Source organism: Sinocyclocheilus anshuiensis, unplaced genomic scaffold, assembly GCF_001515605.1.
Source record: "Sinocyclocheilus anshuiensis isolate Anshui unplaced genomic scaffold, SAMN03320099.WGS_v1.1 scaffold369, whole genome shotgun sequence".
Classification (NCBI taxonomy): domain Eukaryota; kingdom Metazoa; phylum Chordata; class Actinopteri; order Cypriniformes; family Cyprinidae; genus Sinocyclocheilus; species Sinocyclocheilus anshuiensis.
The window spans coordinates 1,809,824-1,823,843 of record NW_015540935.1 but is presented as its reverse complement, the minus strand read 5'-3'; the positions used below and the strand labels follow the sequence as shown (position 1 = coordinate 1,823,843).

At 39.6% G+C, this 14,020-nt stretch overlaps 1 protein-coding gene and 1 long non-coding RNA gene across 3 annotated transcripts in view; one reads left to right on the top strand and one right to left on the bottom strand.

The window, feature by feature from the left end:
• The first annotated feature begins 1,713 nt into the window (after nucleotides 1-1,713).
• On the top strand, nucleotides 1,714-3,971 carry LOC107689572 (uncharacterized). Its single transcript, XR_001634350.1, has 5 exons — nucleotides 1,714-1,753; nucleotides 3,179-3,252; nucleotides 3,431-3,482; nucleotides 3,689-3,725; nucleotides 3,893-3,971. It is a non-coding gene; the product is annotated as an uncharacterized LOC107689572 (long non-coding RNA).
• A 703-nt stretch (nucleotides 3,972-4,674) lies between these two features.
• ctps1a (CTP synthase 1a) overlaps nucleotides 4,675-14,020 on the bottom strand; it is a 17,721-nt gene continuing 8,375 nt past the window's right edge. Inside the window, exons 7-19 of one of the 2 annotated variants that reach the window (XM_016487572.1) lie at nucleotides 11,225-11,376; nucleotides 10,959-11,091; nucleotides 9,517-9,605; nucleotides 9,229-9,323; nucleotides 9,079-9,141; nucleotides 8,945-8,988; nucleotides 8,774-8,870; nucleotides 8,612-8,667; nucleotides 5,678-5,774; nucleotides 5,328-5,472; nucleotides 5,034-5,129; nucleotides 4,939-4,948; nucleotides 4,675-4,893 (exon numbers count right to left, since the gene is read on the bottom strand). In XM_016487572.1, coding sequence (XP_016343058.1) covers nucleotides 5,045-5,129; nucleotides 5,328-5,472; nucleotides 5,678-5,774; nucleotides 8,612-8,667; nucleotides 8,774-8,870; nucleotides 8,945-8,988; nucleotides 9,079-9,141; nucleotides 9,229-9,323; nucleotides 9,517-9,605; nucleotides 10,959-11,091; nucleotides 11,225-11,376 — 1,056 coding nt within the window. In that variant the 3' untranslated portion in view covers nucleotides 4,675-4,893; nucleotides 4,939-4,948; nucleotides 5,034-5,044. Of the gene's footprint in view, nucleotides 4,949-5,033; nucleotides 5,130-5,327; nucleotides 5,473-5,677; nucleotides 5,775-8,611; nucleotides 8,668-8,773; nucleotides 8,871-8,944; nucleotides 8,989-9,078; nucleotides 9,142-9,228; nucleotides 9,324-9,516; nucleotides 9,606-10,958; nucleotides 11,092-11,224; nucleotides 11,377-14,020 lie in introns of both variants that reach the window. The other variant, XM_016487571.1, reaches the window with a different exon arrangement.

Below are 14,020 nucleotides of genomic sequence, written 5' to 3'. Positions count from 1 at the left end.
TTACCTGGAGATGACTTGACAAACACAAATAAACCATATATTGTCGCAATCGTATGTTTAATGTCTTCATGTTTCCAAACGTTTCTGTTTTTCTGTGAAAACAACTGTTTTCATACAGCAATAGCTGGACGCTTTTGTCCATATTAGGAATTTCCTTTCTGCGCGAGACCGCCCTCCGGCTACGAGTATGAATGTAAAATTTACGGTTATTCACTGTAAATTATACAATGGCTTTTTCTTTTTCACTTCCAAAAACTGTATTTTTAACATTAAAATTACATTAAATGTAATTACATTTATTCACCGTGTATAGTATTGAAACTTACTGTTAACCAATTAACAGTTTTTTACTGTAGCATTTTTACAGTCTTTTACTGTTAAAATCACAATCATTTTTTACAGTGTATGCTAATCATTGACTTAAAGCTGTAATACACCACATGATTTTTGCCCCGATTTACTGTCTGGAGAAGTTGATGCTTGACAGATTCTGCGTAATGTATGATGGTCAGTCTGTGACCATCAGCGATTTTCTATGAAATCTGTCAACTCAAATCTGCAGACTGGCTCTGACTTTCGGCAACTAGCGTCAACTTCTCCAAAAGCAATACATTGCTATCAGCTTCAGTCTATGATTCATCGGAGGAAATCAAACGTGTCTGATATTTTGAGCTGATTTAGAACTCATGTTCTCATGACAAATGTTTTCATTTGTCACGCGAGTTTAAAGAGTTACAATCCTGAAACTTGAACTTTTGGAAGTGATCAGGAATGATTTAGGTAGAAAGATCTATGTCAGTGAAGGCGAAAAAAGAATATATAATATATTTATGTTTTTTTTTTTTGACAGACATTTTCCCTTCGCGTAACTTTTTTTAAATTGACGCACATTAAAGCTTGCGCTAAATAGCCACTGGCATAACAGAAGGTTACTAGACTAGAGCCGCGCTGCGTGATATGGATAGTTGCCTCGCATTATAGCTGTTGCATGAGCCAAACTATCAGACCACATCGTGTATTTGTGTTTTTATATATGTTTTTGTGGTTTCTGAAGATTATTAGACTGGCATCTAGGCTCGGTCCAAGCAGAGTCTGTACTGGATCTGTCCGTGGTGCTGAAATAGGTTTCATTATTGAGGCTGTCGGGGGCTTCAGCATAATTGAACAAACCCAGGACCCAGAATATGCTTGTAAATACCATGCAATTGTAAAAATGAGATAAAGCGCTTAATGGGGTTATCGTAATTAGCTGACCAGTATCCCACTAATCCAGATCACAGGAATTCTCCCGTTCTGAATTCAAGTCAAAATAGAATCTGTTGACAGATGGAATTATCCATTTACATCGTGGAGGGTTGATATGTTTATTTATTGGAGCTAACGTGTATAATGTCCAGCCAATGTGTAAAAGCAGAACACAGCATGAGAATTACTTTATGACCTCATTTACATGTATTTTTCATTAGAAATGTTTATAAATATTTAAATATTTCACATTGAGAAAACAAATCAGTTAAATAAATGAATTATAGTTGTCAGATATAACCAAATATATATCCCAGATGTCCGAAAAAATCCCATAACGTCAATCTCACAATCAGAACTACATATCCCATCAAGCGTTGCGACCCAGCCAACGCAGTCGACCAATCAGCGATGAGCCCGTTCACCAATCAGCGTTGAGTTTCGCTGTATAAAAGAACGCGTCACGGTCTCATGTTCCTCCTTCAACCTGCTCGCTCAGAGAATGGAGGTGAGTTTCGTTTAATCCTTAAACATCGACGACTGTGAGTTTTAATTTAGCGAGTAGTTCTCATAGAGAGTTTGTTTGGATGCTACACCACTGGTTCGCCTGTGAATTGCTGGCGTTTAGCGCAGGATGCTGTGAAGATTAGTAGTCGTCGGGACTCTGATGCAGTGCGTGACAAGCGTGGTCGGGGTTGGGCTCGAATGAAACGGTCTTCCAGTTTAACATGAAAACGACTTCTCTAGGCCTTTATAAAGCTTCTGGAAGCAGCTACTTGGGTTTTATGAAGGAATGCATCAAGGCTTGCGAGTGGTTTACAAAGCGGCGCCATTTCAGACCGTTTAGTTTGCATTGGAGACTCGGTGGGTTTAGTTTGTTTATAATATCCTGGAAACGGGTTATGCCGAGTTCACACTGCACGATTTTCAAACTCGTCGGGTCGCCGTGGTTTTCACACTGTACGACTATCTGGGGTAGCAGTCAGTCGCTGCTGTGTTCACATTGCACGATGGATCGGCGACAGGGGGTTTCACACTGCATGACTTCACAATAGGAAGAATCGCCGACAGCTCTGTCTGGTCCGCAAACTACGTTTACTCCACTTAAATGGATTGTAACTAGGAACAGGTTTCTGCTTCCCATCGTGTGTGTGTGTGTGTGTGTGTGTTTCTAAATCAAGATGATAAATTCGGGAGGTTTAATGTCATGTTTGTATTTAAAGAGTTTCTGGTATGTTGGTGTTGTGGAGCGTGTTCTTGGGTTGAGGACATGCAAGCAAGAATTGGTGGTTTTAATAATAAAAGAATTGGTGGTTTTAATAATAATAATAATAATAATAATAATAAACGATACTACTTTGGGCATGCCATTAATGTAACCACTGTTTTATGGCTAATGCCCAGTAAGTCTTTACAGCGAAAAGATTGTGCTCATTAGATTAGATTTTTCTTAAACCTAATCAATTAAGCTGGATTACTTTATTTATTTTAGGATAATTGAACTTTGATGGTTTTGGCCTAAATTAATAGTATTAACCTGATTCTACTAAATGGCATTGAATTAACCTTATGTAATAAACTTAAGTTGACTGAAATGTTAAATTCAACATATCCCAGTTACGTGGAGGCTGTTGACTAAGTAAATAAAATTTTTTTTTCTTTCCCTTTCCCTTTGTTTGAGTGCTGGCTCATTTGTTTGTGCATGTGAACTTATAATGTAAAGATTGAAGGTTCACGGCCCTGATCGAAGTCGTTCCCGTTCCTCTATAACTGGTTCGGTCAAACAGGAGCCGATAGCAACACTTTTACCGACGGTCGCTGTACAGCTCACCTGTAGCTGTCCCAGCAACATTAAGGAAAAGGACAACCGAAACCTGTTTCCACGGATGTCTTGCTATGAGTAGTATCCCTGCCTAACCGTTTCTCCATGCAGGTCGGATGATGCAAGAGGAGATGAATATGAACGAAACACTCCTTGAGATGGTCTGAGGGAGCCTTCATTACCAGGTTGGTTTCTGGTTTGGGTTTTGTGTTTCAGTGCTGGCTGTGATGACAAACTTGCCCTCTCTGAGAGAACTGCTCTGTTATGACACTCAAACAAACGCTCCTGAGCCAAACGTAACTTCTGTGTTTATGGTGTTCTCTTTGTAACTTGACTTTAATGTTGTATGTTTATCTCCGTCAGATGGCGCAGTGCTGGCAGTGAGGAGACGCCATCGCTGTGGGTCAGTGCACTGGTGAGCTCAGCATCTTTAGTGTCCTTTTGCATGTTTCCTGAGAATCTGTGCTGTCAGCGTATACCAGGTTCTCCAGCAGCGTGCTAAATCAGCGGGGAGACTTTGACCGTCCGGTGTCTGCATCAGTCACTCGACTGTCCAACACTCAGCACTGCTCTTGCATGACTTTATTTCTGTGCCCTCTATTAATAGCCGTTCTCTTACAGGAGCTGATGGCCTGTGGGACCGGTGGAGCAAGTGCAGGTATGATGCTGCTGATGCTCTCAATAAAACGGTGATTCCTGATCAAGGATGACAGACTTCATGGTGACTGCTGGATGAAACTTGCGGATATGGGACTGAGATCAGTGCTTGTCAGTTTGAGGCATCTGTGCTGTCTGTTGTGGCTTATGCTGTTTCTCTTATTTTAGGTTTCCAGTGGCTCCTGCCCAGCGAGTGGAAGCTGCAATTGTGCAAATCAAACCCAATAAAGTGTGGCTTTGTCTAACATTTCTGACTTTATTACTCTGTTGTGCGACATATTGCCCCAGAAATAATTGCGATAAGTGATGCTAGTCATTTTAAAGACCACTTTATGCCACTGAATATATAATGTAACAGCATAATGCAAGAGAGCCTACACCCTTTCAAATGACAACAAACTTTTTTTTTTTAAAAATTAAGAGTATTTAGATCATGAAAACTATCAAAATATTACCTTAAACTTGAATAAATAGTAAATGCTTTCTAGCAAAGTAACAAGTAGAAAAAAAATGCACAGAACTTGTACGGACATTTTTTTACATATTCAGATTTTTTTCCCTGACCTTTTCTTTAACTTAAGGGTGTACAATATTCCTGAAAAACACAATCACTACTCAGCAGTCAGATGTCTGTATGCACAAAGGCACCGATTCCCTAAACAAGGCCATAGCTGCAGAAGAAAATGTCAAAGCAGGTTTTAAATGTGAACTAGCACCTCATGACTACAGTTATGTACAAGAAGCTGCAAAAGACAGGCACAAGTGGAATGTACAAAACATTGTGACAATTTCAATATAATGGTCGATAATATATTGCGACAGGCCTAGTTGGATTAACTCTAAAAATAAAGTATTAGTTGCTTGCTACTGGAACTTTTTTTATACAGTTTTAATACGGCCTTTGTTCTGTAAAGGTGCCATTATTTCTGAATAGCTCTGAAAAATTTGTATTCTCTTTTGTACGCTTTAATTTACATTTTGAAAAACGACAACTCAGCTTAAAAGCTATGCATGGGGAAACAAATCTTATCAAACACCACATTAAGCAGACGTCTAGCAGTTTGCCAGAGGAAGTTTACACCTCATTTCCACTGGTTTAATTGGCAACATCACATGCAATATACAATGGAGAATGAGTTAATGAAGCTTTGTCAAATCCTGTTTTCACTGAAGCTGGACCATTCAAAACTGCATTTCAGTACTGCATCCTTTAGAAAGCAGGCCCTGAAAAGAAATGAGAATAAATATAAAACAAAAGCTTGTCTGGAAACCATGCTGTATACAAATACAATGTCACGCTGCACTATACCATCAACTGATTCAATCCTGAGTGAGTGAGGGTAGTTTGAAGTCTGCGATCTCAGAGTCTGGAGAACTGCTGCCGCTCTGGTCACTGTATGTTTCTCTGTCAACAGAAAAACACTTTCATTTGCTATCATGCAAAACTATTTAAAGGTTCTGATGCCTGGTATAATGCAAAACGATCTGCAGGTTGAAGAGATTTTGTCTGGAGTCAAAACAGCAAACAGTTTTTTATTGTGACGAATCTCTTGATATCATTGGCTGAGAGACGTTTTGCTGCTCAGGGAACATCAGTGCATACCGTGGTGAAAGCCGACAGCCTTTCTGAAGATAACCTGGAAGCCTCCCTGCAGCGGCTAACAACAGGCCAAAGTACGGCGGAGACGGTTTTATGGGTCTGGATGTGAATTCTGGGTGATACTGGACACCAACAAAATACGGGTGATCTGCCAAAACAAAACAAAAAAACGTCAAATTACTGCAAAGCATATTTTTCTTTATTTCAATCATCAACAATGAACTGAACTGGCTAAATGCCTTCACTACTGTCCTCTTTCTAGAGCTGCATCATTGAAACATTCTGTTAAACACTAAAGCTGCTTTGACACGAGCTGTACTGTCTAAAGCGCTATATAAATGAAGGTGACGTACCGTCCAGCTCGATGACCTCCATTCTCTCACCCTCCACGTCCTGACCCACAAAACGGAAGCCCTTCTCCTCAAAATGCTGCTTCAGCTCTGGGTTCACCTGCTCACACAGAACAAACAATATTGGTTTCATCCATGCTCGCACACCTAAGAATAATAAAAATACTCGGTACCAGATTTGTTTACATGGACTCATTTTCATCACTAACTTCAACTTGCTCGCTTCCATGTGCAATACATGTCTTCAGAACAAAACTTAACTGAGTATAATTGCTGTTGTTGCCAAGATATATATAAAAAGAGCTTTATTAGATAATAGTTAATACATATTCCGTCTCCTCCACTAACCAGTTCCTAAAGTGTAAAAAAAATTAATAAAATTCACATTACGTAAAATGTTAAAGGAGAAATATTATGCCCCTTTTTACATGTGTGGCAGCAGCAATATACAGTAAATAAATCAATAAATCCACTGCTCTCTAGAGGAGACTCTAAATATTATTCTGTGCTCGTCTGTGCAGCCAAAGACAGCACTTAAAACCTGGACAAGTCAGATTTTCATGATATGTCACCTTTAACATGGCACTGCGCCTGTGTGCATGATATTTAGGAATACAATTGATAAAACAGTCTGATTCTAGCATTTACATGTTTAAAGGGCTCATCGGATGAACATTTTCCACAAGTTGGCATGATTTATTAGGGTCTTCATGAAATGTCTGTAAAAACACTCAATGGCTGTGTAAACAACACCTTTTGCCTTGTCAAAAACAGCTCTGCTCACACCAACCCGTTTTGGTGTATGTCTCTTTAAATGATAATGAGTTACTGCGCACCCCACCCCCCTTCTGGGATTTCCACTAAAAATAAAATAAATCCACTCCTCTTGTCTCCTCTGGGACTGGAACACTAAATAATGATTTGTGTTAGTCTGTGCAGCCAACGTCAGAACATTTAGCATGTTTTCCGCAAACTTATGCCATGGCGTCAGAACAAGTGCACCGCTGTCGCTTGCGAAAACAACAATGGTGGCTGAGCGCCGGGGGTGGAAACGTCTGATATAGGGTTTTCTGAGCGCACACATCCGAAGCACACGCACAGAAAGCGGCTGTCACAGCATGTGAGGACTAAACTAAGCTCTCATTCACACACAAGTTCACGTTAAAAACACACACGAGTTACAAAAACAGTCGGTTATGTCTATGAAGGTAAACAGCTGGGAAATAAATTGCATGTTTATTTTAGATCTGTGTGGCAGCAGCAATATACAGTAAATAAATCAATAAATCCACTGCTCTCTAGAGGAGACTCTAAATATTATTCTGTGCTCGTCTGTGCAGCCAAAGACAGAACAGTTAGCATATTTTACTCAAACTTTCACCATGGCATTAGAGTTGCTACACCGTTGTCGCTTGCGAAAACACAATAACGGCGCAGTGGGTGCAAACTTACAGATTAAGGGGTGGTAATATTATAATGAGATCCCTTTGCCACGTCACCAAGGGAGCGAAATCAGACGCGCTCGTTTTCTCAGACGCTTGCAGAAAAAGGCTTCCCAAAACAAAGTTACTGGGTTAATCTTTTTCACGTTTCCTTGGTTGGTAGATGCACCGGGGACCTGATTATAGCACTTAAAACCTGGACAAGTCAGATTTTCATGATATGTCACCTTTAACATGGCACTGCGCCTGTGTGCATGATATTTAGGAATACAATTGATAAAACAGTCTGATTCTAGCATTTACATGTTTAAAGGGCTCATCGGATGAACATTTTCCACAAGTTGGCATGATTTATTAGGGTCTTCATGAAATGTCTGTAAAAACACTCAATGGCTGTGTAAACAACACCTTTTGCCTTGTCAAAAACAGCTCTGCTCACACCAACCCGTTTTGGTGTATGTCTCTTTAAATGATAATGAGTTACAGCGCACCCCACCCCCCCTTCCGGGATTTCCACTAAAAACAATAAATCCACTCCACTCTTGTCCCCTCTGAGGCTGGGACTCTAAATAATGATTTGTGTTCGTCTGTGCAGCCAGCAACAGAACCTTTAGCATGTTTTCTGAGAACTTTCGCCATGGCATCAGAACAAGTACACCACAGTCGCTTATGAAATCAACAATGGCGGCTGAGCACCGTGGGTGGAAACGAGCAGCTTAATGAGCGGTAATATTATAATAAGAACCCCTTCCTACGTCAGAAGGGGAGAGAAATCTGATCGGCTCATTTTCTCACATGCTTGCAGAGAAAGGCTTACAAAACCAAACCTACTGGGTTCTTCTTTTTCATGTTTTCTGAGTTGGTAGATGCACCGGACACTCAATTATAGCACTTAAACATGGAAAAAGTCAGATTTTCATCCGATGAGCCCTTTAATTTTTTTCCTGTTGATCAGATCATTTCAGGTTAACATTGAAGTTTATTCGGATCGAGTTAAATCAGATCAATTGAGGGGTTTACATAAAGGCTTTTCAGTCCGACTGAGCCATCAATCCAGTTATAAACACATTATTTGAGTCCATGTAAGCACTGCTATTCATAAAGAAACTATATATCTGTTCAACTATAGCAAGCCAAAAGCCTCACAGGAGCGGAGAACACTTCTGGGAGATGATATAAACCCATCAGATGATTGACTGAAACCTACATTTTTAACTGATTCTAAGAAATGAATTGCCTTACCAAATGACTTAACCAACATTACAACATCAGTCATATAACGCTCTCGAAAGATAAGGACTGTGAAATTAATGTGACAATGACATGCTCTTTGGGAAAATGGTCAAATAAAAATTCATCTAAAATACAGAAATATTAATTTCAAGATATTAGTTTATACCACCAGCAAAATCAGACAAATTTAGCATGAACATTCAATATATCTCACAGTTCTCTTTGATCATTACATTGTATGCCTGTATAAATTACGATGTACCTCAAAGCGATGCCGGTGTCTTTCCTCGACATAATCTACATCTCCATAAAGTTTTCCTGTGAGAGAAATCAAACATTTCATATATTTACATAATTCCAGTTCTCTGTTGCGTATGGTTGTCTACTGTATTATTGGTATAGTATTTCAGTGAAATGCACTTACTAAGTATGCTGTTTTTGGTTTTGAAAATGGTTCTCCTTTTCCCCAGCCGCATAGTTCCTCCCATCTGCCCTGGATTGTGCTCTGGCATGTCAATCACCTGTGAGACGACCGATCAAACATCTGCTCCAAAACACACCAGAAATCCACATTTAAACCAAATCTGATACTCACCACAGGATGTTTTGTTTCTGGGTCAAATTCGGTGGAGTTAGCATCTAGGAAAACCGAGAGTCACACTTTGTTCAACACTGCTTGCCAAACATTCAGTACGGCATTTACTTCTTTATTGTAAAGGAAGATTTTACCTTTCCAATCCAACATGTTTCTAGCAAATTCGCACACAGCGAGCTGCATCCCCAAACACACACCTGAAAGTCAAATGGCACAGATGTGTTCAATTCACAGACGGAGCAGGATATTTCTGTTTTAATTAATTTTAAGCAGAACAGTCCTACCCAGGAAGGGCTTCTTCTGTTTCCTGGCCCAGCTGATGGCTTGAATCTTGCCCTCCGTCCCTCGTACTCCAAAACCTCCAGGTACTAAAATACCACTGGCGACACGAGAGACCGCAGCAGTAATATTAGCAAAACTACATCAGCACTGACTGCGTCTGAATTCTCCTCAATAAAAGAACACCAATTAAGGCGTTTGCATGGCCTTACTGAGCAGAATAGATTTAAAATGCATGAAATCAGCCATGTCTATTGTAGGCGTAATTAAACGGAGCGCAGGTCACTACTCACTTGGCGCTGCAGAGTTTCTGCCAGGCCTCATGGTACCTCACTGGCTCTTCCTGCAGTGTACTGGCCTCCAAATCTGCAGAGTCAACATACTAGAGAAAGAAAAATGGTTGATATAAACATATAATGAACATTTAAAGGGGTCATATGATGCGATTTCAAGTTTTCCTTTCTCTTTGGAGTGTTACAAGCTGATTGTGCATAGATAAGATCCCTGAAGTTGCAAAGACTAAAGTCTCAAAACCAAAGAGATATTCTTTATCAAAGTTAAGACTCTGCCACGCCCCCCTAAAACGGCTCGTTCTAACACGCCCCCACATATCTACCTCACTATGTGGCAATATTAGCATAATGCGCCCAAATGTGCACGCAAAGAAAGAAGGCGTGGTTTCAGGAACCGCAGTTAGTGTTGAAGCAGCCATGTCAGTGAGACGCTGTGTGTTTCTAGGCGAAAGCAAAAGCACTTTATTTGGCCTTCCGAAACTAGATGCATTTAGGAATCTTTAAGATTACTTACAACAGAACAGCAATGTTACTTGGCAGTCAATGGGACAGTCACAAGCCTCCCGGTTTTCATCAAAAATTGTGTTCCGAAGACGAACGAAGCTTTTATGTGTTTGGAACGACATGGGGGTAAGTGATTAATGACAACATTTTCATTTTGGGGTGGAGTAACCCTTTAAAGATAAACTATTCTTTAAAGGTAGAATTAGTAGGGCTGGGAAAATAAATCGGTGCATCACGAATCGAGAAATGATCCCGCATCGATTCTGAGATTTTCCGAATGCATTGTGATTCTTTCTCGAGTCGATTCTGAGCTTAGTTTTGAACAGCAGATGGTGCTGCATGCTTTAGATGCTCAGTTTCCAAATCCTTACACACACTTGAACCTAAATCATTCATAAAATTCGAAAAGGTTGAAGCGAATTACAAGCTTGTTCACAGTGGGCTGTTTACATTAATCTGGCATCATAAAAGCATTCTGAGCAGAGGTGAAATTACAGTTCTTCAGCGCTCTTCTTCACGAGCATTTGAGTGTGCGGATAAAAACTAGAGTAGACCGCCATCTGCTGTTACAATATAAGCACAGAATCGATTCCAGAGAGAATCGCGATGCATTCTGAAGATCTCAGAATCCATCCACAAATCTATTCTGCATCGATTTATCATCACAGCCCTAAAAATTAGACTGTTAACGGAGCTGTCACGTAAGGGATAATCCACAGTTTATACCATGGTCATTTGCCAGCAGTGATGAGTTAAAGCTGATAATGATGTTTGCAGTGAAATATTTATAGAACAGTGACTAAACTGACCTTGAACTACCTGTGCATTGCATGTTTTTAATGCACCCCTGCCAGCCAATCAGAATCGAGTATTCAGACAGACCATGGTATAAATCTGCTAGATCAATCTCATTTGGCCGTGTTGAAGGTTTCACTCACCTTAACCTCTAGTTTGTGGCTGATGGCGAGAGCGGAGTGTTCCAGGGCTTTGATCACGGAGGCATACGAGTCTGAAAACTTGGTGTATTTCCCCACCAGAGCAATGGAGCAATGCTCCAGCAGCCTGTCTGACCTACCGTACAAACACAACATGAAACAAATCCCAAAAGACCTGGATCATCTTGCTCTACATGATCTATGGTAGCTCAGCGTCAATGTACGCACTGATCCTGAAATGGTTTCTGTGTTTTAAAGTGTGTACTAGCCTGTCTGACATCTCTTTCCACTTAGCGAGCATTTTCCTGGGTCTGGTTTCGATGGGCAGGTTCAGCCTGCGACAGAAGTATCCCACAACACCCTGGTTTTCTAAGAGCAGCGGCACTCTGTAGATGGATGATACATCATGCACGCAGATCACCTGTAGAGAAGACCAACTTTTCATTTAATAATTGTGTGTACACATAACTTTTAGCATGACATGTGTATGAATGTTGTCATGAACAAATCATGATTTATCAATAACTTCTAAACTAAAAAAAAAAAACAAGTAGGAACGACTTAAACCACACATACACACAAAAAAAAACACTCTGGGTGGGCTTATAAAAGAAAAAAATGAATTGAATACACACGCACGAAGTGTAAACGAGAAGAGCGTAACCTTCCGGGTTCTTGCACTCCTCTGCGGTTATCTACTACATGGAGAGCTGGGCGATATAGCTAAAAAATTACTCACAATATATGGTTTCATATCATTCGGTATTGATAATTATTGACAATTTTATAACCTTTTGTAAACAAAGGGCAGTAGAAAAAAGGTTTAAATTTAACCACTGTAATTTACGACAAACAAATAATTTTAATTGTGATTTAATTTTTACCAAAATTGCTATTGCAATTTAATATGCAATTATTTTTTAAAGCTCGTTATGTTCTGTATTATTCAACAAAGACAAGCTATAAATTATTGTATAGTATGACCAACACAATAATAGATAGATTAAACATAAATGTTCTTTTCTGTAGGCCAGGCCTATATGTTACCTTGAAATTAGGCATGAATTTATATGAATGACATTTGTATTTAACAACTACAATCACAGTATATTGACTGATTTGTTGAACTTCCAACCTTGTAAGCATTTCATAATTATGACAACATAAAGCACTGACAAATAAGCCTGGTGTAAACATTAATATGAAAGTCAGTAACAAATCACACAAACTAAAGTAGATTGCAGAAATATAAAAACAAATCTGTTGCTTTACCACACTACTGTAGGTAATTAAAAGTCACTGTAATAAACATATGTAAACATGTGGACTGCACTTTTTAAACGCTGTCTGTTAACTTTAGACTTTAAATAAATAAAGAATATATATATATTCCCATATTATATATATTATCTTAAGGTCGAAGTCTTCAGTAATGAAATGCACGTAACACTGTTACTGCTTGAGTAATTTCTTGTGCCGTTTTGAAGTACGTTCATTATATACAGTACGCTTTCAAACATTTCTGCGTGTAGCGTGCCAGGGTTGCTAAGTTTTCACAACAAAACCCGCCCAATTGGTACTCAAAACTAGCCCAATCGTGTTTCGAGGGGGTCCACCGCTAAAAATCGCGTTCCAGGGGGTAAAATACATGTTTTTTTGGAGGGGTTCCCCAAACTGTGGACTTGGCAACACTGTAGCGGGCCAACTTGGTGCTTCCTCTGAAGACTGCTTAGATGTGCTCGACTTGAAGCAGCGCTGCTTAGATCGATCGGTGTGTCATCAAAGTACCACGAGAGCTATAAGAGCATGGACGTCTCCTTGCTTTCTCGCTGTACTTTGATGTCATACACCGATCGATCTTCAAGTTGAACACACCGCTTTACTCTCGCGTGTCACGTGACCGAGTGTAATGGCAGCCTCTACGGTTGAAAAATAGTGTTTTTTTCATATTGTGATATTATCGCAAATGCAATTAATCGTTCAGCCCTATTTAACAGTCAAACACAAAATAAAATGTAAACAAATATATCATTTCTAAGTGTTAAGGAAATTTTTGGCTTGTCTCCTGAGGCCACAGGAGGGCGCAATGAGCAAAATGATGCACCGCGTTAAATTGTTTACTCAATGCAATGAAACCATAACTGTCTATAAAAATATGCATAATGTCTAAAGTAGCACATATAAATCAAATATAATTTTGTACATTGCGTAAACAGTTATGAACAAAACAGTATCATGTATTTATGCATAGCTACAAATCGCCGATCATCACACGATTGCATGTAAAAACATATGAGACGCAGTGGAATGGAATAAAATCCCCACAAATTCTCCAGACATGTTTTCTAAAAGTTGAACCTCTTTTAACTTTACATGGCTTTCTATTCATCTCTTGTGCGAGACGCGAGGTCATACAGGTGCATCTCAATAAATTAGAATGTCGTGGAAAAGTTCATTTATTTCAGTAATTCCAACTCAAATTGTGAAACTCGTGTATTAAATAAATTCAATGCACACAGACTGAAGTAGTTTAAGTCTTTGGTTCTTTTAATTGTGATGAATTTGTCTCACATTTAACAAAAACCCACCAATTCACTCTCTCAGCAAATTAGAATATGGTGACATGCCAATCAGCTAATCAACTCAAAACACCTGCAAAGGTTTCCTGAGCCTTCAAAATGGTCTCTCAGTTTGGTTCACTAGGCTACACAATCATGGGGAAGACTGCTGATCTGACAGTTGTCCAGAAGACAATCATTGACACCCTTCACAAGGAGGGTAAGCCACAAACATTCATTGCCAAAGAAGCTGGCTGTTCACAGAGTGCTGTATCCAAGCATGTTAAAAGAAAGTTGAGTGGAAGGAAAAAGTGTGGAAGAAAAAAATGCACAACCAACCGAGAGAACCGCAGCCTTATGAGGATTGTCAAGCAAAATCGATTCAAGAATTTGAGTGAACTTCACAAGGAATGGACTGAGGCTGGGGTCAAGGCATCAAAAGCCACCACACACAGACGTGTCAAGGAACTTAGCTACAGTTGTTGTATTCCTCTTGTTAAGCCACTC